Source organism: Neoarius graeffei, chromosome 14 (assembly GCF_027579695.1).
Source record: "Neoarius graeffei isolate fNeoGra1 chromosome 14, fNeoGra1.pri, whole genome shotgun sequence".
Classification (NCBI taxonomy): Eukaryota; Metazoa; Chordata; class Actinopteri; order Siluriformes; family Ariidae; genus Neoarius; species Neoarius graeffei.
In genome coordinates, this window is record NC_083582.1 from 70,421,000 (window position 1) to 70,443,890 (window position 22,891).

At 41.9% G+C, this 22,891-nt stretch overlaps 1 protein-coding gene across 1 annotated transcript in view; it reads left to right on the forward strand.

Annotated features, from left to right (window-relative positions):
- LOC132898574 (disintegrin and metalloproteinase domain-containing protein 12-like) overlaps positions 1–22,891 on the forward strand; it is a 326,512-nt gene that overhangs the window by 257,050 nt on the left and 46,571 nt on the right. The window contains exons 16-17 of the mRNA XM_060940283.1: positions 9,330–9,528; positions 11,410–11,487. Coding sequence (XP_060796266.1) covers positions 9,330–9,528; positions 11,410–11,487 — 277 coding nt within the window. The remainder of the gene's footprint in view (positions 1–9,329; positions 9,529–11,409; positions 11,488–22,891) is intronic.

The following is a 22,891-nucleotide window of genomic DNA, read 5'->3' on the forward strand; positions in this document are numbered from 1 at the left end:
CGCGAAGAAGACGAGACAGATACGGTCTAATGTAAACTTGGCCTATGTGTCAGCCCTGTGATGACCTGGCGACTTGTCCAGGGTGTACCCCGCCTTTCGCCCGTAGTCAGCTGGGATAGGCTCCAGCTTGCCTGCGACCCTGTAGAACAGGATAAAGCGGCTAGAGATGATGAGATGAGATGAGATGAGATGATGACAACAAATTTACAATGACAGAAGTTGGGATATTTTCCAAAATGCAATAAAAACAAAACTGTCCCTGTGTCCGAAATCGCTCCCTACTCACTATATAGGGCACTATATAGCGAGGACGCCATTTTGTAGTGCTGTCCGAAACCTTAGTGAGGATTATTTACACCCTATATAGTGCACTCAAAGTATCCCACAATGCATCACAAAAAGTAGTGTACAACGATGGTCACTAACCAAAGCAATATATCCCATCATGCATTGCAGTCGCGCTGAAAGAAATCAAATTAAAAGTCTCAAATTTGATTTAATAAAAGGCAGCGGCAAAGAAGACAGTATTCAGCTTCGATTTAAAAAGAACTGAAAGATGCAGGGACTTTGTATTGATGAATGTTGGAAATGCGCTCAGTATAATATGGATTTATCACAAAAACACATGCATGTATTTACTATTTTGAAAACCCACCAGCCGACTGATCTGGCACGTTTCAATTGTGCAACAGTAATGACGTAAATACCAGCGCGACGGACTAGTGTCCGAAAGCGATTTTTCATTTTACCAATGCGCTCACTATATAGTCCTCTATAGAAGAACAACAACAACTTTGATTCATCACATGCTTGTGAAATTTCCTCTCTGCATTTAACCCATCTGAAGCAGTGAACACACACACATGCACGTGAGCAATGAGCACACACATACCCAGAGCAGTGGGCAGTCATGCTAACAGCGCCCGGGGAGCAGTTGGGAATTAGATAACTCGCTCAAGGGCACCTCAGCCCAAGGCTGTCCCATATTAACCTAACCGCATATCTTTGGACTGTGGGGGAAACCGGAGCAAACCCGTGCAGACACGGGAAGAACATGCAAACTCCACACAGAAAGGCTCGAACCCAGAACCTTCTTGCTGCGATGCGACCGTGCTTACACCACCGTGCCTCCCTATTCCCTATATAGGGAATATATTAATTCCCTATATAGGGAGTAGTGAACGAGTGCGCGATTTCGGACACAGGGTGTGACTTGTTAATTCATGTGGCCCTTTATTTAACCTTCAAGCGACCGAGTCGGGTCATTTATGACCCCAGGCGTATAATTTTGTGTGCAGTTTTAATACATTGGATCCGAAAAATATTTCCTGCCATGAATTTGTCACTTAAAGGGGAACAGAGGGCAATATATAGAGTAAATATAACAATAAAACACACATTAACGAACCTTATTCAAGACTTACAAAATTTTTTTGTTCTAAGGTTGGAAAGTTATAGTGCTTTGAAAGTAGCTCGAGCAAACTATTTCCGCAGTTTGAACAGCCCGCCATGATATTAATTTTATCCAGTCAGAATGCACGTTCATTTTCTCTGCGTAACACTCATGACGTATGCATGTGCCCAGTTGTGTTGGCTCATTGAGGTTGGGAATAGCACGTGTGAATCGGAAAGTAGGACGAATTGTAAGTGATCGGCTACACAATGCCACAGTGTGTTGCTTTCGGGTGTAATAACAGGACTGATGGAAAGCATAACGATCCTCCAGACGTGTCTTTTCACTCGTTTCCGCTGAAAAACACCAAGCGAGTTCGAGCTTTCTTCTCTTCTTTCGTCATCACCGGAGTCGAGAGTACCTCTCCTAGGTTCAAACTGGTACCCTTCTAAGCCATAGCCTGCTTGCAGTGTGTCTTGCGGGATCTCTTCGTATGATTCAACAGAGCTGTCGCTTTCACTTGATGCGCCCGACGCCATGATTACATGCTTCTCTCCTAGTGCAGTGGGTAGGGCTGACGTCACGGTCTTTTAAAAATGGCGACTCTTGTGCCGTTTAGCGTACCGACTATTATATTTACAATTACCAAGATATTTCGTTGTTTTCTAGTATATAAATTTGATAGAATACTTAAGAATACGTTACTTTGTCACATCAGCAACTGTATATATTATATTTGGTACCCCTTTAACTCATCCGACAACTGTTCGTAGGTTTTTGCAGGGATCAGCCGAATGGCGTGGCAAGAGTAATGAAAAATTGTGCAGGGTCATTTCTTGCAGTAATTCCTTATTGAATTTTACTTTTAACAACTACTGATCTGTATGTTATACTTTTGGTGCAGTGAACCATGGCAAGTAGACCAAGAATAGCTAGATTTACAACTGCAGAAGCATTGAGACAGATACTTGAGGCCCAAAGTGGTGTCGATAAATAGCTCAATTGATGGAGATGATTAATTTTAGTATTAGCATATCCGCTAGAAATAGCATGTTAGCTAGTATTAGCATATTAGTTAGTCAGTAGTTTTGATGTTAAAGATCCAATCGACACTGCAACAAATGTTTTTGCTCATACTTTTCTTTTCATGATACATATTCAGTCAGTGTTGTCGAATTAAATAAATGTTCCAATAAGACATAATAAAGACTGTCTAGATTGCGTTATATTCTTCTTATGCTGCGTCTCTTTACCTTCTTTCTGCATTAAAATGTGTACCATACCTATCTACATTTATTATATATATTTTTATAATATCTGTCTTCAACACGAAGTGGTAGATGTATGTAAAACCAAGAGAAAATAACTAGGTATACAGATTCATGTACAGAATATAGCGGGGTCATAAATGACCCCACCCGGTCATATTAGTCGTTAAAATAGCTTGGTCGCTTGAAGGTTAACTGACAAAAGTACTAAGATTTTCAGTAGTTTTACTGACCAACTTAATTGTATTTTTGAAATATAAACAAAGTTAGAATTTAATGCCTGCAACACACTCAAAAAAAATTTGGGGACAGAGTTGGGACAAAATAAGACTAAAAGTTTATCAGATATTCAAGTAACACCATTTTTTTTTTTGAAAGATTCCACAGTAAACAGGTTAATTGCTATCATGATTGGGTATAAAAGGATCATGTACCAAAGGCTCAGTCTTTGCAAGCAAGGATGGGGCGTGGCTCACCACTTTGTGCCAAAATTCGTGAGAATTGTTTGTCAATTCAAAAAGAACATTTCCCAATGCAAGATTTTCGATCTTTCAAAATCTACAGTGCATAATATTGTGAAAAGATTCAGGGAATTTGAAGACATCTCGGTATGTAAAGGGTGAAGTCGGAAACCACTGTTGAATGTGCGTGACCTTCGAGCCCTCAGGCGGCACTGCCTGAAAAACCGTCATGCTAATGTGACAAATATAGCCACATGGGCTTGGGAGTACTTCAGAAAACTGTTGTCACTTAACACAGCCCGCTGCTGGATCCAGAAATGCAACCTGAAACTGTATTACGCAAGGAGGAAGCCATTCTTCAATTCTATGCAGAAATGCCGCCGATTTCTCTGGGCTTGAACTCATCTCAGATGGACTGAAAGACAGTCAGTGCGTTTACATGCACATCCAAATCGAGCTGCTGTCGGTAATCGAGCAAAGGGTCCCAGCAGGGGTGCCAGAGAAATCCAATCCTACATGCACACAAGGAAATCGAGCTATTGTGTGAGGTACATTGTGCACCCGAGCCACAGGTGGCGCTACACGCCCCATCGTGTTGGTACACTTCCGGTTGTCATCATGAAGAAGAGCTATTCAAGAGTATAAACAAAGTTATCAGCAGTGTTGCCAGATACTGCTGACGTTTTCCAGCCCAAAACATGTTCAAATCCGCCAAAATGCACTTAAAACCGCCCAATCTGGCAACACTGGCAGTTCTGTGTTCACAAGTTCCGTGCTCAAGCTGTTAGGCTTGCTCTAACAGACTGTATGGCTACAAACTGTCCTGCGCAGACCACTGTTTTGTAAGACAACTTATTTTGCACAATTGTATATTTTTCTAAAGTCCATTTTTTGCTTACAAAAATTTTTTTTCTAAAGTCCATTTTTTGCTTACAATTTAACTTATGTCTTAATAAACACACAAAAAGTTCAATTGTTTTGTTTTTATTGACATTCTTCAGATGTTGGACATGTGTATATATATATATACACACACACACACACACACACACACACATACAATGACTTGTTTATGTACGCAATTCACAGCTATGCAACAGCTGTACAGATGTATTTGGTGATACAGTAAGTGAGCTAAATTTTAACAGTGCAAACAATGCCACAAAAAGAAAAGATTCATGCCGTTGTCATGATTCATTGTCATGCCGACCGAGGCTGTTGTGTTTCCCGCTTGTGGTCTCGTCACTCGTCACTTCTGGAAGGGGCAGTGCTGAAGTAAGTAGCTCGACTACGTAGCTCGATAGGGTTTACATGCACTAAGTAGCTCGGCAGAAATCGCATAATCTAGGTCGTGTAGCTCGATTCCGAGAAATCAAGTTCGGTTCAATTTCAGCCAAATTAAGGTGTATACATGGCATTTTGAACTTCGATTTCAGTCGAGCAACAGCAGAAATTCGATTCTCTCTATGTGCATGTAAACGCACTGACTGTGAACATGTGCTGTGGTCAGATGAGTCACATTTCAGCTTGGTTTTGGGAAAACCAGACAGACATCGAGTTCTCAGTGGCAAAGGTGAACACGACCATCCAGTTTGTTATCCGAGAAAAGTACAAAAGGCAGCATCTGTGATGGTACGGGGGGTGTCGGTGCCCACAGCATGGGTGAGTTGTGTGTGTGTGTGTCTGTGTCTGTGTGTGTAAACGTACCATTGATGCAAAGGCATATATTTGGATTTTAGAGAGACATATTCATCAAGGCAACACGTCTTCCCGAGAATGCCAGGCCTCATTCTGCACGGGCTACAACAGTGTGGCTTCAGAGACACAGAGTGCATGTGCTTGACTGGCCTGCTGCCAGTCTAGATCTGTCTCTGATTGAGAATGTATGGCGGATCATGAAGAGGAGAATCAGACAACAGTGACCACGGACTGTTGAGCAGCTGAAGTCTTGTATCAAGCAAGAATGGACAAAAATTCCAATTGCAAAACTGCAAAAATTAGTATCCTCAGATCCCATATGATTAAAAAGTGTTATTAAAAAGAAAAGAGATATACTACAATAGTAATAATGCCTCGGTTCCAACTTTTTTTTTAGTGTGTTGCAGCATCAAATTCTAACTTCATTTATATTTACAAAATACAATTAAGTTGGTCAGTAAAACTGTTGAAAATCTTTTCTTTGTCCTTTTGACAGTTAATTAAAATGTCCATACGAATTAAAAAAATCACAGATTTTTGTTTTTATTGCATTTTGGAAAATATCCCAACTTTTCTGGAAATGGGCTTTATGAATACATATTTAAATATTTACATGTGAATAGGATTGTGGGTGATTTTAAAAACACCAAGGAATCCTTGAAAAAGTCTCTGAATGAAGGATGTGGTCCTTGGTAGAAGTTGAAGGATCTTAGACATCAGAACAGTCCTTCAAAGGGATAACATGACATGGCATCTTTGAAACACAGCCTTTAAAGAATCCTTCCATGACAATAAGAAAGAGCCGCAGAGTATAAATAGACCACCAGTAATCATACACAGGTGTACACACTCATTCAATTACCCACTTCTTCTCCAAGACTTCTCCTACCATTCACATCTGCTGCAGTAATGTGTGTGGTGGTCTGGAAAACCCTGCCAAATGACACTATGGTTGAAATCTGAAAAACAACCCAAAAAAAGGGGGGAAAAAACACAACTTCAAACTTTCATAACAGAAATGTGTTCTCCACAGCTATCCATGGCAGGGAGACAAGGGACCAAAAATTGATCATGCTCTCTCGGTGGGAGGGATGACATACTCTCTTCCTTGTCAATCTCAGTGACAGGAGCCAACTGTAGGTGTCTTTAAGTTCATGTACAGTGGTGCTTGAAAGTTTGTGAACCCTTTAGAATTTTCTATATTTCTGCATAAATATGACCTAAAACATCATCAGATTTTCACACAAGTCCTAAAAGTAGATAAAGAGAACCCAGTTAAACAAATGAGATAAAAATATTATACTTGGTCATTTATTTATTGAGGAAAATGATCCAATATTACATATCTGTGAGTGGCAAAAGTATGTGAACCTCTAGGATTAGCAGTTAATTTGAAGATGAAATTAGAGTCAGGTGTTTTCAATCAATGGGATGACAATCAGGTGTGAGTGGGTGCCCTGTTTTATTTAAAGAACAGGTATCTATCAAAGTCTGATCTTCACAACACACGTTTGTGGAAGTGTATCATGGCACGAACAAAGGAGATTTCTGAGGACCTCATAAAAAACGTTGTTGATGCTCATCAGGCTGGAAAAGGTCACAAAACCATCTCTAAAGAGTTTGGACTCCACCAATCCACAGTCAGACAGATTGTGTACAAATGGAGCAAATTCAAGTCCATTGTTACTCTCCCCAGGAGTGGTCGACCAACAAAGATCACTCCAAGAGCAAGGCGTGTAATAGTCGGTGAGGTTACAGGACCCCAGGGTAACTTCTAAGCAACTGAAGGCCTCTCTCCCATTGGCTAATGTTAATGTTCATGAGTCCACCATCAGGAGAACACTGAACAACAATGGTGTGCATGGCAGGGTTACAAGGAGAAAGCCACTGCTCTCCAAAAAGAACATTGCTGCTCGTCTGCAGTTTGCTAAAGATCACGTGGACAAGCAAGAAGGCTATTGGGAAAATGTTTTGTGGACGGATGAGACCAAAATAGAACTTTTTGGTTGAAATGAGAAGCGTTATATTTGGAGAAAGGAAAGCACTGCATTCCAGCATAAGAACCTTATCCCATCTGTGTAACATGGTGGTGGTAGTATCATGGTTTGGGCTGGTTTTGCTGCATCTGGGCCAGGATAGCTTGCCATCATTGATGGAACAATGAATTCTGAATTATACCAGCAAATTCTAAAGGAAAATGTCAGGACATCTGTCCATGAACTGAGGCCAAGTTTACATTAGACCGTATCTGTCTCGTTTTCTTCGCGGATGCACTGTCCATTTACATTAAAACGCCTGGAAATGCCGGGAAATGGGAATCCGCCAGGGTCCACGTATTCAATCCAGATCGTGTCCGGTCCGGTGCTGTGTAAACATTGAGAATACGCGGATACGCTGTGCTGAGCTCTAGCTGGCATCGTCATTGGACAACGTCACTGTGACATCCACCTTCCTGATTCGCTGGCGTTGGTCATGTGACACGACTGCTGAAAAACGGCGCGGACTTCCGCCTTGTATCACCTTTCATTAAAGAGTATAAAAGTATGAAAATACTGCAAATACTGATGCAAATACTGCCCATTGTGTAGTTATGATTGTCTTTAGGCTTGCCATCCTTCCACTTGCAAGTGGTAAGTGATATGCGCTGGGATCACACACACAGCGGCTCAGTCCCGAATCACTGCTTGTGCACTTCACTCGCGCGCTCTGTGAGCTGCGCAGGGCCGGAGTGCGCACCCTCCAGAGGGCACTCGCTGTTCAGGTCGGAGTGATTTGGAGCGCAGGATGCCTGCGGAGCCGAGCGTATCCGTGTATTGGTGTTGCTGTGTGCACGCAAATCGTGTATTGGTGTTGCTGTGTGCACACTAATCGTTTTAAAAACGTTAAGCTGATGATCCGCTGATACGGTCTAATGTAAACCCCACCTGAATCTCAAGAGAAGGTGGGTCATGCAGCAAGACAACGACCCAAAGCACACAAGTCGTTCTACCAAAGAATGGTTAAAGAAGAATAAAGTTAATGTTTTGGAATGGCCAAGTCAAGATTAACTTTATTGTCTCACAAAGTGAGAAATTTGTTCTGGGCCATTCGCCCATGCTGCAACCACAACACAGAACATACAATACAATAACAAACATACAATAGATATGCGCATCCATATCATACAAGGTGCCTAAAAGTGCAAGAAACATCGTAAGTAAATAAATAAATAAGAGAATGAATAAATAACACCTAATAGGTGTAATAAAATGCTAAAATTCTAATAAGTAAAAGTCCTGACCTTAATCCAATGGAAATGTTGTGGAAGGACCTGAAGTGAGCAGTTCATGTGAGGAAACCCACCAACATCCCAGAGTTGAAGCTGTTCTGTACGGAGGAACGGGCTAAAATTCCTCCAAGCCGGTGTGCAAGACTGATCAACAGTTACCGCAAATGTTTAGTTACAGTTATTGCTGCACAAGGGGCTCACACCAGATACTGAAAGCAAAGGTTCACATACTTTTGCCACTCACAGATATGTAATATTGGATCATTTTCCTCAATAAATAAATGACCAAGTATAATATTTTGGTCTCATTTGTTTAACTGGGTTCTCTTTATCTACTTTTAGGACTTGTGTGAAAATCTGATGTTTTAGGTCATATTTATGCAGAAATATAGAAAATTCTAAAGGGTTCACAAACTTTCAAGCACCACTGTATGTGGAAGAGGATGGATAGTTATTTCCTCAGAGAGTATTACAGTTTGAAAAGATGTGGAGGTTGGCTTCATGTGTCGTGGAAGAAGCAGGAAGCATGCGATAGCGTTTGTCCTCCCTGGTTGTTAGCTGTTGTATGATAGGTGTGAGCTGGCTGGTGGGTGGGACTTGACAGGTGACCAAACTGGGAAGAGACAAGAAGGTAAATAAAATGAAAATCTATAAAGGTTAGTGAAAACTCTACTATTTCTGAGTTGATGTCTATCGCTGTGGCTGTGATGGGCTGCCTTTAGCTGAACATAATTTATATCAATGCATATGATTGAATAAACTTTAACAGAGGATCTTCAATATGTGCCATGTTGGTTCCATCCATTACATTACACACATTTAGGAGATGCTCTTATCCAGAGCAACGTACAACATACCCAGGGCAGCCTAGGGAGCAGTTGGGGATTAGGTACCTTGCTTAAGGTCACTTTAGCCATTCCTGCTGGTCCAGGGAATCAAACCGGTGACCTTTTGGTCCAAAAGCTGCTTCTCTAAACATTAGGCCATGGCTTCCCCAGCCAACCATTCATAATCTATAGCACTTATACATCGGGTTTGTGGGGGAAGCTGGAGCCAATCCCAGTTGACTTCAGGCGAGAGGCAGGGGGTTCATCCTGGGCAGGTCTTCCATCCATCTCCGGACTGCCATGCTGGTTTATGTTTAGAAATCTAGAGTTGATGAACGACGGCCATATATTAAAATTTATGTGGCATAAAATAAATGTCTTTGTCTTGTTCATTTTTTCCTAATATTTATGCAGAGATGCGAAATGTGGGAAGATCCAATGCCAGGGAGGGGCAAACCGGCCAGTAATTGGAACCAATGCGGTCTCCATAGAGACCAACATCCCACTGCCGGAAGGTGGGCGTATCCTGTGCCGGGGGACTCACGTGTACCTGGGTGATGACATGCCTGACCCAGGGCTGGTACTCACTGGAACCAAGTGTGGCAACAATATGGTGAGAGCACTGTGTGTTTTTCAGAAAGCAATGATTTTTACAAAATTAAAATGTGCCTATGGTACATCAAAACAGTAATGGGTAATCATTTATTTTGTGAATTGAAAGGTTGTGGTCCTCAAAGCTGCCCAAAATGTGTGGTGTGATGGAAAGAAAAGATGCCAGATGGTCCAGAGTATTCCTTTTATCCAGTGTTGTAGTCGAGTCACTAAACCTCAAGTCCGAGTCCAGTCTTGAGTCCCCAGTGTTCAAGTCTGAGTCAAGTTCAATTTATTAACCCCTTCAGACATAATGTATACAATTGTACACATGAAGTTCCATAGCATTTTTCCTTGTATCTGAAGGGGTTAAAAAAATTTCGAGTCGAGTCCACTATTGAGTCTAGTCGAGTCTGAAAACAAGACTCCAACTGCACCATTTGACGGTGGCTGTTTCAGCGCCATTAACATTAGTTTGTTCCTGAACGTGACGTATGAACAGGTGAATGTGCTTCTCTTTATCAGGGAGTGTGAAGTATTCTGTCAGAGATGGTTGGGAGACGGATGTACGTGCAGAAGGTGTGTTTATTAATACAAGTGAAGACGGTAAACAATCCAGAATGGCAGGCAAAATCGTAAAACGGTGAAACAGGCAATAGGTCAAGCAAGACACAAACAGGCTATTGTAGACTCGGCAGAATCAAAGACTAGGGATCAGGAAACCAAACAAGGAAATAAGGCTTGGTAATGTGTCAGCAATGCAACTCAATACTTTGCAAAGTAAGTGTGTTTTCACAGTTTTTATATCGGCGCGCTGATTGCGCCTTAATCCTGTGCAGGTGCGAGTCGTTTACGGCACGTACGAGAGTCCACTTGGTGCACGTGCTGTCCGGAGCGCACCTGAGAGTCTATCTGATGCACACACCAAGGTGCACAGGTGTGACACTCTTACATGAAATTAGTGCAAAGTTTAATATAGATATAAATATCTTATGCCAAATTATTATGGCATGTTACAAAAAATAAAGAAAAAGTCCGAGTCCTCATCTCCAATTTACGAGTCCGAATGCAGTTAATGCACAAGTCCGAGTCGGAGTCCAAGTCATCAGTGCTCAAGTCCAAGTCAAGTCACGAGTCCTTAAAATTAGGGCACGAGTCAGACTCGAGTACTACAAGCCTGCTTTTATCATAGTAATCATGAGGTGTGGAGGTGTGTTGGGGATTGACAAGGGCAAATTGTGAACGATTTCAGGTCTAGGGTTTCGTAAGGACCGTGTGTGTGTGTGTGTGTGTGTGTGTGTGTGTTTATATGAATTCAGTTTGTGTCCATTTTGTAGGGTTTATAGTCCCATATGTCATATTCTGTAATGAGTCAGTCTTGGATTTGTGTGTGTGTGCGTGTGTTTATGGTTTGTGTGTGTGAAACACAGTGAAATGTTAATAAGGGAAAGAAAGGCCTCATCATCCCCAGCAGTGAGCAGGAAGAACGGAAAGCCTGACATCACACTGTTACTCGGACACAGTTTCACAGCTGTGTGTCTGACCAGTTGTCTCTCGTGTCGTCTATCACTTATCCCCTCATGTGAGATGACACAGTTAATTGCAATAAACATGTCAGGCTTTTCAACATCAGATTCTCCTTCTTACTCAGCTGATTATTCCACCATCTCTGATTACTCAGCCTTTGGATGAATCTGTCATTGAGTTTCATTCCTAAATCTCATTATATTTGGGTGGAGGGATTGTGGGCTGCCTGTATGAATATAGGCCATAGCTATAATTGGGCTTTGGAGGACTAGTCTGTACAGAAACTGGGTCTTGTTCTGTTTTAGTGGAAAACTTGGAAGTAGAAGTCTTTTAAATGCCCTCTCTCTCTCTCTCTCTCTCTCTCTCTCTCTCGTAGATGTGTCTGAATCGGCAGTGTCAAAACATCAGCATCTTTGGCGTCCATGAGTGTGCGGCCAAGTGCAGCGGACGTGGGGTTAGACACTTTTATTTCTTTTCCATGAACAAGCAAATTTTCCTTACCAGCATGCTGTCATCTCGGGGGGGAAAAAAAAACACCTCAGCCAACCATTACTCTAATACTGTGGTGTTCAGTCTGCTTTCATACACATGAGTCAGCTTCTCAATGGGATTAATTTAGCCCTGAACATATCATTTTGAACCATTAAAGCTTTATACAGAACGGTAAATGGTTTAGTGTTTATATATTAGCATTTTTTTTTGGTTTAGGAACACATCCATCCATAACCACTTATCCTGTGTAGGGTTGTGGGCGAGCTGGAGCCTATCCCAGCTGACTACAGGCGAAAGGCGGGGTACACCCTGGACAAGTCGCCAGGTCATCACAGGGCTGACACATAGACACAGACAACCATTCACACTCACATTCACACCTACGCTCAATTTAGAGTCACCAGTTAACCTAACCTGCATGTCTTTGGACTGTGGGGGAAACCGGAGCAACCGGAGGAAACCCAGACAGACACGGGGAGAACATGCAAACTCCACACAGAAAGACCCCCATCGGCCGCTGAGCTCGAACCCAGAACCTTCTTGCTGTGAGGTGACAGTGCTAACCACTACACCACCATGCCGTCCCTTTAGGCAGCTGGGCCATAGAAGGTTCACGCTGCACGCTGCATGCTGCACGCTACACGCTACACGCGTGTAAAGAAAAGTGGACAAACGTAGCATGACTTGCTCTGGGCCATAGAACGGCGTTCACGTTGCACGCTGCACGCTGCACACTTCACGCGTGAAGCGAGAAATGAACATGCACACTTTTTTCTAGGCGTGAAGATGGAAATTCCAGTCAATGCATGCACGACCCCAAGGTCACCGCCGCGCCAGCCAATCAGAACGGGTCTAGGGAGATAAAATGGACGACTACCGAGAAAAGTTGAAGTTTAATGGCCCAGGGTCCGGTTCTTCACGTGAACGTGTAGCGTGTAGCGTGCAGCATGCAGCATGCAGCGTGCAGCGTGAACCTTCTATGGCTCAGCTGATTTAGGAACACATCTGCACTTAAATACATTTAAGTAACTAGTAAATTAGCTCACATTTCTTACACAAGTGGGATATTCTATCAACATTCACTGGATATGAGCAATTGTGCACTCTGATTGGCTACTCTACTACTAGGATATCAGCTCATATACCATGAATAGAGAAAAACAAAATGGTGGAGCATTTTGCTGAACCAACTTAGGATGAAATAAAAACTCTACTTGAAAACAAAACCCCAAAAAATAAAAAAAAAGCAACAAAATATGGGATAAAAGTCTTTGATGATAAGAATATATCTTTTGTTTATTTTTTCCAGAATTATTATTATTAGCATTTTTCACAAATTGCTCCTGTCATTTCGCCGGTTTGTTTATATTCTTCATCCTTAAGCATTAAAATTTGTTGAATTTTTTTAGACTGGTTCAAAAGCTCCAAGAAGTTTAAAAATTACATCACTGAAATGTCCAAGAAAGAATTAAATAAATGTCTAAAGCTATTCTATACCTCGGCACGACAGCAAGACGGCACTTTCTACAAAAACAGCAACACTAAAGTAAATTAATGCAGCCATCGATAGGTTTTTAAGACGTCTGCCTAAGCGGAAATGATTTTGTTGGATGTTTTGTATAAAGTTTTTATTTACTGAATTTGCTAAAAATAAAAATGCTCTGCTTCTCAAAATCCAGTGAATGTGGATAGAATAAAACAGTTATTCCATTCAATATCGTCGTACACGGCTTATAGTCAACTCGGTGCCACACGTCTCATCAGCTATCAGCTCATGTACGACTCGATTTCGTGGAATAACTATTAAATATTATCAGTAATATTAACATTCTGAGTACTATATCAATAACAAACCTGCTGAAATATAAGGTTAATAAGCTGACCTTTTTTCAACCACTAATGTTTTTTTAAAAAGATTTTTGTTTCATCATATGGTCTTTCTCCAATGATTGTATATTACTCATCTCATCTCATTATCTCTAGCCGCTTTATCCTTCTACAGGGTCGCAGGCAAGCTGGAGCCTATCCCAGCTGACTACGGGCGAAAGGCGGGGTACACCCTGGACAAGTCGCCAGGTCATCACAGGGCTGACACATAGACACAGACAACCATTCACACTCACATTCACACCTACGGTCAATTTAGAGTCACCAGTTAACCTAACCTGCATGTCTTTGGACTGTGGGGGAAACCGGAGCACCCGGAGGAAACCCACGCGGACACGGGGAGAACATGCAAACTCCGCACAGAAAGGCCCTCGCCGGCCCCAGGGCTCGAACCCAGGACCTTCTTGCTGTGAGGCGACAGCGCTAACCACTACACCACCGTGCCGCCTGTATATTACTGAAATAGGGTAAAGTATTGGTGGCACAGTGGTGTAGTGGTTAGCACTGTAGCCTCACAGCAGGAAGGTTCTGGGTTTGAGCCCAGTGGTTGACAGGGGCCTTTCTGTGTAGAGTTTGGATGTTCTTCTCATGTCTGCGTGGTTTCCCCCACAGTCCAAAGACATGCAGGTTAGGCTAACTGGTGACTCTAAGCCCATGTTTACATTAGACCGTATCAGCGGATCATCAGATTAACGTTTTTAAAACGATTAGTGTGCACACAACAACACCAATACACGATTTGCGTGCACACAGCAACACCAATACATGGATACGCTTGGCTCCGCAGGCATCCTGCGCTCCAAATCACTCCGCCCTGAACAGCGAGTGCCCTCTGGAGGGTGCGCACTCCAGCCTTGCGCAGCTCACAGAGTGCGCGAGTGAAGTGAACAAGCTGTGATTCGGGACTGAGCCGCTGTGTGTGTGATCCCAGCGCATATCACTTACCACTTGCAAGTGGAAGGATGGCAAGCCTAAAGACAATCATAACTACACAATGGGCAGTATTTGCATCAGTATTTGCAGTATTTTCATACTTTTATACTCTTTAATGAAAGGTGATACAAGGCGGAAGTCCGCGCCGTTTTTCAGCAGTCGCGTCACATGACCAACGCCAGCGAATCAGGAAGGTGGATGTCACAGTGACGTTGTCCAATGAGATGCCAGCTAGAGCTCAGCACAGCGTATCCGCGTATTCTGAATGTTTACACAGCACCGGAGCTGACACGATCTGGATTGAATACGTGGACGCTGGCGGATTCCCGTTTCCCGGCGTTTCCAGGCGGTTTAATGTAAACGGACAGTGCATCCGCGAAGAAAATGAGACAGATACGGTCTAATGTAAACGTAGCCTAAATTGACCGTAGGTGTGAATGTGAGTGTGAATGGTTGTCTGTTACCCCTTTTTCACCAAATCAGTTCCAGGGCTGGTTCGGGGCCAGTGCTGGTGCTGGTTCACAACTCGTTCAACTTGCAAGCCAGCAGAGAACCAGTTTGCTTTTCCATAGCTCGTGGTGCTAAGCGGAGCCACGTCAGTTACGTCGCTGTATACGTCAGTTACGTCGCTGTATACGTCAGTTACGGCGCTACGTTTACATAAACCTTGGCGCGAATATCAAAGCAAAAACAACACGGAAGAAGCAGCAGCAACAACAACAAGTATAATAATAATGGATGACTTCGCGTTTGTACAGCTGCTGCTTCTCGTCGCTTAAAAATGGCGATCTTTCGTGGTCTTGTTATTGTTGTTGGTCTTAACAACTCCGCCCCCCCCCGCTGATGTAAGCGGTTCTTTCCTCTGGCCCAGCAGAGAGTTGGTGCTAGCCTGGAACCGGTTTTCCTGGCCCCAGAGCCAGTTCTTTGTCAGTGGAAACAGAAAACCCGGTTCCAAACTAAGCACTGGCCCCGAACCAGCCCTGGAACTGATTTGGTGGAAAAGGGGCATGTGTCTATGTGTCAGCCCTGTGATGACCTGGCGACTTGTCCAGGGTGTACCCCGCCTTTCGCCCGTAGTCAGCTGGGATAGGCTCCAACTTGCCTGCGACCCTGTAGAACAGGATAAAGCGGTTAGAGATAATGGATGGATGGATGGATGGATGGTAAAGTATTGAGACTATATTCCCAGGGTGCAAATGGAGCACCCAAAATCAAACTATATATTATACATTTGGGGTCTGATCCTGGGCTCACTTTTGTTCAGCTCTCTTTATCAACACACTTTGTGGTTCGGTGATGACCGGATCCTGAAAACATTTTAAAAATGAAACATATATTCACAGCTTGATGTGTGACAAGTATGAAAATGATAGGAGATGCTCTGGAATATATGAGGCTGAGAATTTTAGCTCCATTATTAATAACATCCTGGCTTCGTAGAGCCGCATGACACTGTTGCTGCCAGACATCAGAAAAAGGGCTTTGAAATTGTGATAATTTTGAAGGACTTTGTCTTTTATTCAGTGTATTGATGCTGAGAGTTTTGGGGGTTGTTTTTTTTTTTGCTCTCTCAGTGATTTTATATCCACTGTATCATCTGCTCTTTCTTTCCTCTCAGACCTGCATACTGCACATGTAATTTACCTTTAAAATACAACAATATCTTGCTATCAATCTCCCAGGCTTCTCATCACTTCAGTCAATCAGCCGTAATAGCTTTACTTGGTCCACCTTAATGAGCCATTCATCATATTCCGACGGCAAGCCAGTCATCCTTGTGTGGCCGCTGTGGTGAAACTCATGAGCGGACTTTGTTTGGGGAGAAAATACAAGTGCACATCTGTCTGAATTTGACGATTTCTGAAAACGACAGAAGCACTGATGCAGGATTTCTTCCATTTCTTTTTTACCCCAAAGTGAAAAATAAGGCTGGCCTTAGGAGTGTGAAATTGAAAACGTTATGCTTATTCTTCTCAAACGAATACGGAAAATTGAATACGCATTTTTCTCTCCAGCACACGTCTACTGTGCATCTCCAAACTGCTTGTGTATCTGTCTATCATAATGTAGAGGCAGTATTGTAAAATGGAAAGTCATTTCATGCGGAATGCGTATAGGACTCCACATACACACTTTCTTTATGGGAATCTGATTGGAAATGAAATAATTTATAGTTTAACTCTTATCGACTATTTTTGCAGGAATTATCATACCACCGTCATCCCAAATGGCATATCTGTGCATGTTTATTAGCTCATCTGGCCATAAAGCTGTTGAGCTATTGCCATGGTATGGTGTCCGTTGTCCACAATTCAGTTAAATCATTGCAAAAGTATTCATCCCCCTTGGTGTTTGTCCTGTTTTGTCGCATTACAAGCTGGAATTAAAATGGATATTTGGAGGGTTAGCGCCATTTGATTTACACAACATTCCTACCACTTTAAAGGTGCAAACTGTTGTTTTATTGTGACACAAATAATAATAAAGACGAAAAAAAACCCAGAAATCTGGAGTGTGCATTGGTATTCACCCCCTTTCATATGAAACCCCTAAATAAGAGCTGGTCCAACCAATTCACTTCATAAGTCACATAATTAGTTGATTAAGATCCACCTGTGTGCGATCAAAGTGTCACATGATCTGTCACATGATGCCTGTATAAATCAACCTGTTCTGGAAGGACCCTGACTCTGCAACACTACTAAGCAAGCAACATGAAAACCAAGGAGCCTCCAAACAGGCCAGAGACAAAGTTGTGGAGAAGTATAGATCAGGGTCGGGTTATAAAAAATATCCCGAACTTTGAATATCCCACGGAGCACCATTAAATCCATTATAGCAAAATGGAAAGAATATGGCACCACTACAAACCTGACAAGAGAAGGCCGCCCACCAAAACTCACAGACCGGGCAAGGAGGGCATTAATCAGAGATGCAACAAAGACACCAACGATAACACTGAAGGAGCTGCAAAGATCCACAGTGGAGATGTGAGTATCTGTCCATACGACCACTTTAAGCTGTACACTCCACAGAGCGGGGCTTTATGAAAGTGGCCAGAAAAAAAGCCATTGCTTAAGAAAACATGTTTGGAGTTTGCCCAACAGCATGTGGCAGACTCCCCAAACACATGGAAGAAGATTCTCTAGTCAAATGAGACTAAAATTGATCTTTTTGGCCTTCATGGGAAATGCCATGTGTGGCACAAACCCAACACCCTGAGAACACCATTCCTATAGTGAAGCATGGTGGTGGCAGCATCATGTTGTGTGGATGTTTTTCATCTGCAGGGACAGGAAAGCTGGTCAGGACTGAAGGAAAGATGGAAATACAAGGCAATTCTGGAGGAAAACCTGTTTGAGTCAGCCAGAGGTTTGAGACTGGGATGAAGGTTCACATTCCAGCAGGACAATGACCTGAAACATACTGCTAAAGCTACACTGGAGTGGTTTAAAGGGAAACGTTTAAATGTCCTGGAATGGCCTAATCAAAGCCCAGACCTCAATCCAATTGAGAATCTGTGGCATAATTTGAAGATTGCTGTGCACCAACGCAACCCATCTAACTTGAAGGAGTTGGAGCAGTTTGGCCTTGAGGAATGGACAAAAATCCCAGTGGCTAGATGTGTTAAGCTAATAGAGACATACCCCAAGAGACTTGCAGCTGTAATTACAGCAAAAGGTGGCTCTACAAAGTCTTGGCTTTGGGGGTGAATACCTATGTACACTCCAGATTTCTGTTTCTTCATCTTCATTATTGTTTGTATCACAATTATTAAAAAATTGCACCTTTAAAGCAGTAGGCATGTTGTGTAAATCAAATGATGCTAACCCTCCAAAAATCCATTTTAATTCCAGCTTGTAATGTGACAAAACAGGACAAACACCAAGGGGGATGAATACTTTTGCAAGACACTGTATCACCTCTGTCAAATCTCCATGGATTTCTGTTCCGATTGTTTTGTTTGAAAGAACTCATCACTCCGCACAAAACTTGATTGTTGTTTTGTCAAATTTTTTTGCTGAGTTACTAATTAAGTCAAATTAACGAATTTTCCAGGCCTCTCACTAGAATTTTATCTCCACATTCATGATTTCTTTTCTGATCGATGTTTTGGATAGATCTTTGCTTGAGAAGCAAAACTTGGTCGTTTGTTTGTTGATTTTCTTGTCGTAAGCAATTTGTTTACAACTTTGTTTATTTCCCGTAAAACCGGATCTCCTCCTGCAGTTCTCAATGGATTTCAGTTCTGATTGTTTTGTTTGAAAGAACTCGACCTTCTGCACAACACTTGGTCATTGTATGGAACAAAATTTAGTCCTTTGTTGATTTTCCTGTTGTAAACAATTTGTCGTGGAGGTTGGTCCTCTCTCACATTGTCACGTTTCAGTTCTGTTTAGGTGTTTTGGTCGTCATGGTTGTTTTGATGGCAGGCCAGATGAGCGACTCTGTCCTTGACGTTCTGGGACAGAGAGAGAGAGAGAAAGAGAGAGAGAGAGAGAGAGAGAGAGACAGGTGCAAGTATACAGTACAGACGAACAGACTTGGGATGGAGAAATGGAGAGGTTCCTTGCATTAATTTAAAAATCACTGATCCTTAAACTCTCTGATGTAGATCTGTTCTGCACTATGGAGCTTCACATCTGCTCCTCATCACCTCACTGGCGAAATGGTGTTTAATAATCTGCACCATATGGATGCAATGTGTGATACTTTGGAGTTACAGAATGAAGGAAATGCAGCACTGGGTCCATATGGAGCCTATTGTAGCTGTTTGGCAGGCTTTGTTTTAAGATGATTAAGGACAGGTGGTAACTAGGTGTGTCGTTCTGTACTTCCACTACACCATATATAATTATCTGAAAGCTGGAGACTGTTTTTGCAGCTTGAACTCCTGCAGCAAAAACTCCAGAGAGATGTAATCTCATGGACTGCTTTTACACCTGGTCATTTTCTCACAGTAACGGGATCGGGATTAGAACCGAATAGGGATTATGCACATAAAAAGGCAGTTATAAATGCACCAAGATGCATTTTTTACAACAAATTTAAATACTTACGGTATTTCTCTACAAGAGACATGCTTCCTGACATGCTCCAAAGAGTTTAAAGGAGAACTGAAGGCAAAATTTTTTTATTATCAAAATTCTATTATCTCATTTTATTAAATGTAGGAAAGCATTTCTGACAGCTATTGAACCAATTTGTGTGTATATATATATATATATATATATATATCATCTCATCTCATTATCTCTAGCCGCTTTATCCTGTTCTACAGGGTCGTAGGCAAGCTGGAGCCTATCCCAGCTGACTACGGGCGAAAGGCGGGGTACACCCTGGACAAGTCGCCAGGTCATCACAGGGCCGACACATAGACACAGACAACCATTCACACTCACATTCACACCTACGCTCAATTTAGAGTCACCAGTTAACCTAACCTGCATGTCTTTGGACTGTGGGGGAAACCGGAGCACCCGGAGGAAACCCACGCGGACAACATGCAAACTCCGCACAGAAAGGCCCTCGCCGGCCCCGGGGCTCGAACCCGGACCTTCTTGCTGTGAGGCGACAGCGCTAACCACTACACCACCGTGCCGCCTATATATATATATATATATATATATATATATATATATATATATATATGAGTGTTTAGTCTATGTCTAGTTCATATCTAGTGTTTATACTGTTTATATTGTCTGAGTGTTTAGTCTACATCTAGTTCATATCTAGTGTTTATACTGTTTATATTGTCTGAGTGTTTAGTCTATGTCTAGTTCTTATCTAGTGTTTACACTGTTTATATTGTCTGAGTGTTTAGTCTACGTCTAGTTCATATCTAGTGTTTATACTGTTTATTTATACTGTTTATATTGTTTGTCTGAGTGTTTAGTCTATGTCTAGTTCCTATCTAGAGTGTTTATACTGTTTATATTGTTTGTTTTTTCAATTATTCTATTTTTATTTTTATTTATTGCATTGCCTGTTTGCACCATGGGTCAAAGAGGACTGAAATTTCATCTGTGCTGTATGTCGAGCATGTATAGCATATTTGACAATAAACTTGACTTGACTATTTTGTCACTGCTATAGCAATTTACGAGTGTTTGAAATATGCTATGTAATATATCAGTTCATATGTCAAAGCAATGGGGATTCGCTGAGACCTGTGTGAGACATCGTAGGATGGAAGTAAAACATACAGCGGAAATCAAAGCGACCAACATCTGCAACATTGTCAAAAGACGCACACGCCCTCTTTCAAATGCTGATGTAATCAAGCCAGAAGTTTTCCCTGTGTCCGAAATCACTCCCTACTCACTATATAAGGCACTATATAGTGTGGACGCCATTTTGTAGTGCTGTCCGAAACCTTAGTGAGGATTATGTGGGAAATGCGCTCAGTATAATATGTATTTATCACAAAAATACATGCATGTATTTATTATTTTGAAAACCCACCAGCTGCCTGATCTGGCACGTTTTAATTGTGCGACAGTAATGACGTAAATACCAGCGAGTCCTTATCCTGTCGTCTTTCCAACTCTTCTCTACTCCACGTTGGTTTGAAGTTGTATGGAATAATCAACATCACTGATGAAGCCGGCAAATCTCGAAATTAATCTAAATTGGAATGATATGGTGATCTGGCTGCTGTGTAAACAGTTTTCAAAATGGCAGCGCTGACACTTCACGTTTGAAGTCTCACACAAGTCTCGTGAAGATCGCACGGATAAGCGACGCCTACCGTGGACCAAACGAACTACATTCAACATGGCTAAAAACCGAAAAGGCCGATAAGTGTAATATAATATGCCAGTACGAGTCATGATATAAGGTGAATAAAACCGAAAACGTAATTGATTAGCATGTTAATTAAGAAATAAAACAAGTTTAAAAATGACTTCAGCTCCCCTTTAAGGAAATGTGCTACAAAATCACAGGTTTTAAACCACTATAAGTTAAAATCTTTTACAAAATGTTGGCATCAGCTTGGCATAGAAGACATACACCAAGCATGGAAGAACTGTTGACTCAAATTGTAGACTGTTCCTATAGTAACACTAATATTATCTGGTTCTTTCAAAATGTCATGATTATGGTCTAATATTTGCACAAAGTAGGCTTTTAAATGGCAGAAGGTTATTAAAGATCAAGGCAGTGCGCTTCAAAAAAATTCAGCTGTTACAAGCATACACGTACTTGAAAATGGACTGTGCATACAAACAACTCAGTCTTTGTTGCACCCATGCATGATGTTTGTTTGCGGAGAAAAATGCCTAGAAAACTTGGATAATGTTTCTTTGTTATATACGTGACAGGCTTGGAGTACTCGAGCCCAGGACTTGGACTTGAGTCCGACTCGTGCCCTAATTTTAAGGACTGGTGACGTGACTTGACTTGAACTTGAGCACTGATGACTCGGACTCATACACTGACTGCATTCAGACTCGTAAATTGGAGACGAGGACTCAGATTTTTTCTTTATTTTTTGTAACATGCCATAATGATTTGGCATAAGATATTTATATCTACATTAATTTTTGTACTAATTTTGTGCAAGAGTGTCACACCTGTGCACCTTGGCGTGTGCATCAGATAGACTCTCGGGCGCGCTCTGGACAGCACGCACACCAAGCGGACTCTCGCACGTGCACCGTAAACAACTCGCACCTGCACAGGATTAAGGCGCAATCGGTGCGTCTATATAAAAACTGTGAAAACACACTTACTTTGCGAAGTATTGAGTTGCGTTGCTGATACATTACCGAGCCTTATTTCCTTGTTTGGTTTCCTGATCCCTGATCTCCTGTTTCTCGTCTTTGATTCTGCCGAGTTTACGATAGCCTGTTTGTGCCTCGCTCGACCTATCGCCTGTTTCACTGTTTTATGATTTTGCCTGCCGTTCCAGATTGTTTCCCGTCTTCACTTGTATTAATAACCTTCTGCACTTACATCCGTCTCCCAACCATCTCTGACAGAATACTTCACACTCCCTGATAAAGAGAAGCACATTCACTTAGTTACTCTTAAAATCAACATTGACAGCTATACACAAAATCTTCCGTATTTAACAAAACAAACCTGGCGGCCATGTTTGTTTACAAATTGTCACAGTTGCTTGCTAGCGTGGAAGTTTTACATCTCCGACATGTCTCTTTTCCAGTTTTTGATGGTTGTTGGTATGCTTTTCTCTTCTAAATATGTGTGAAGAATATCTAATGAAGTTTTGGTAACCTTTCGGGTGTTCAGTGCGTCTTTATTTTCAGTTTATTTATTTACTGCTTACACTACCGTTCAAAAGTTTGGGGTCACCCAGACAATTTTGTGTTTTCCATTAAAAGTCATACTTTTATTTCCCACCATAAGTTGTAAAATGAATAGAAAATATAGTCAAGACATTTTTCTGGCCATTTTGAGCATTTAATCAACCCCACAAATGTGATGCTCCAGAAACTCAATCTGCTGAAAAGAAGGTCAGTTTTACAGCTTCTCTAAAGAGCTAAACTGTTTTCAGCTGTGCTAACATGATTGTACAA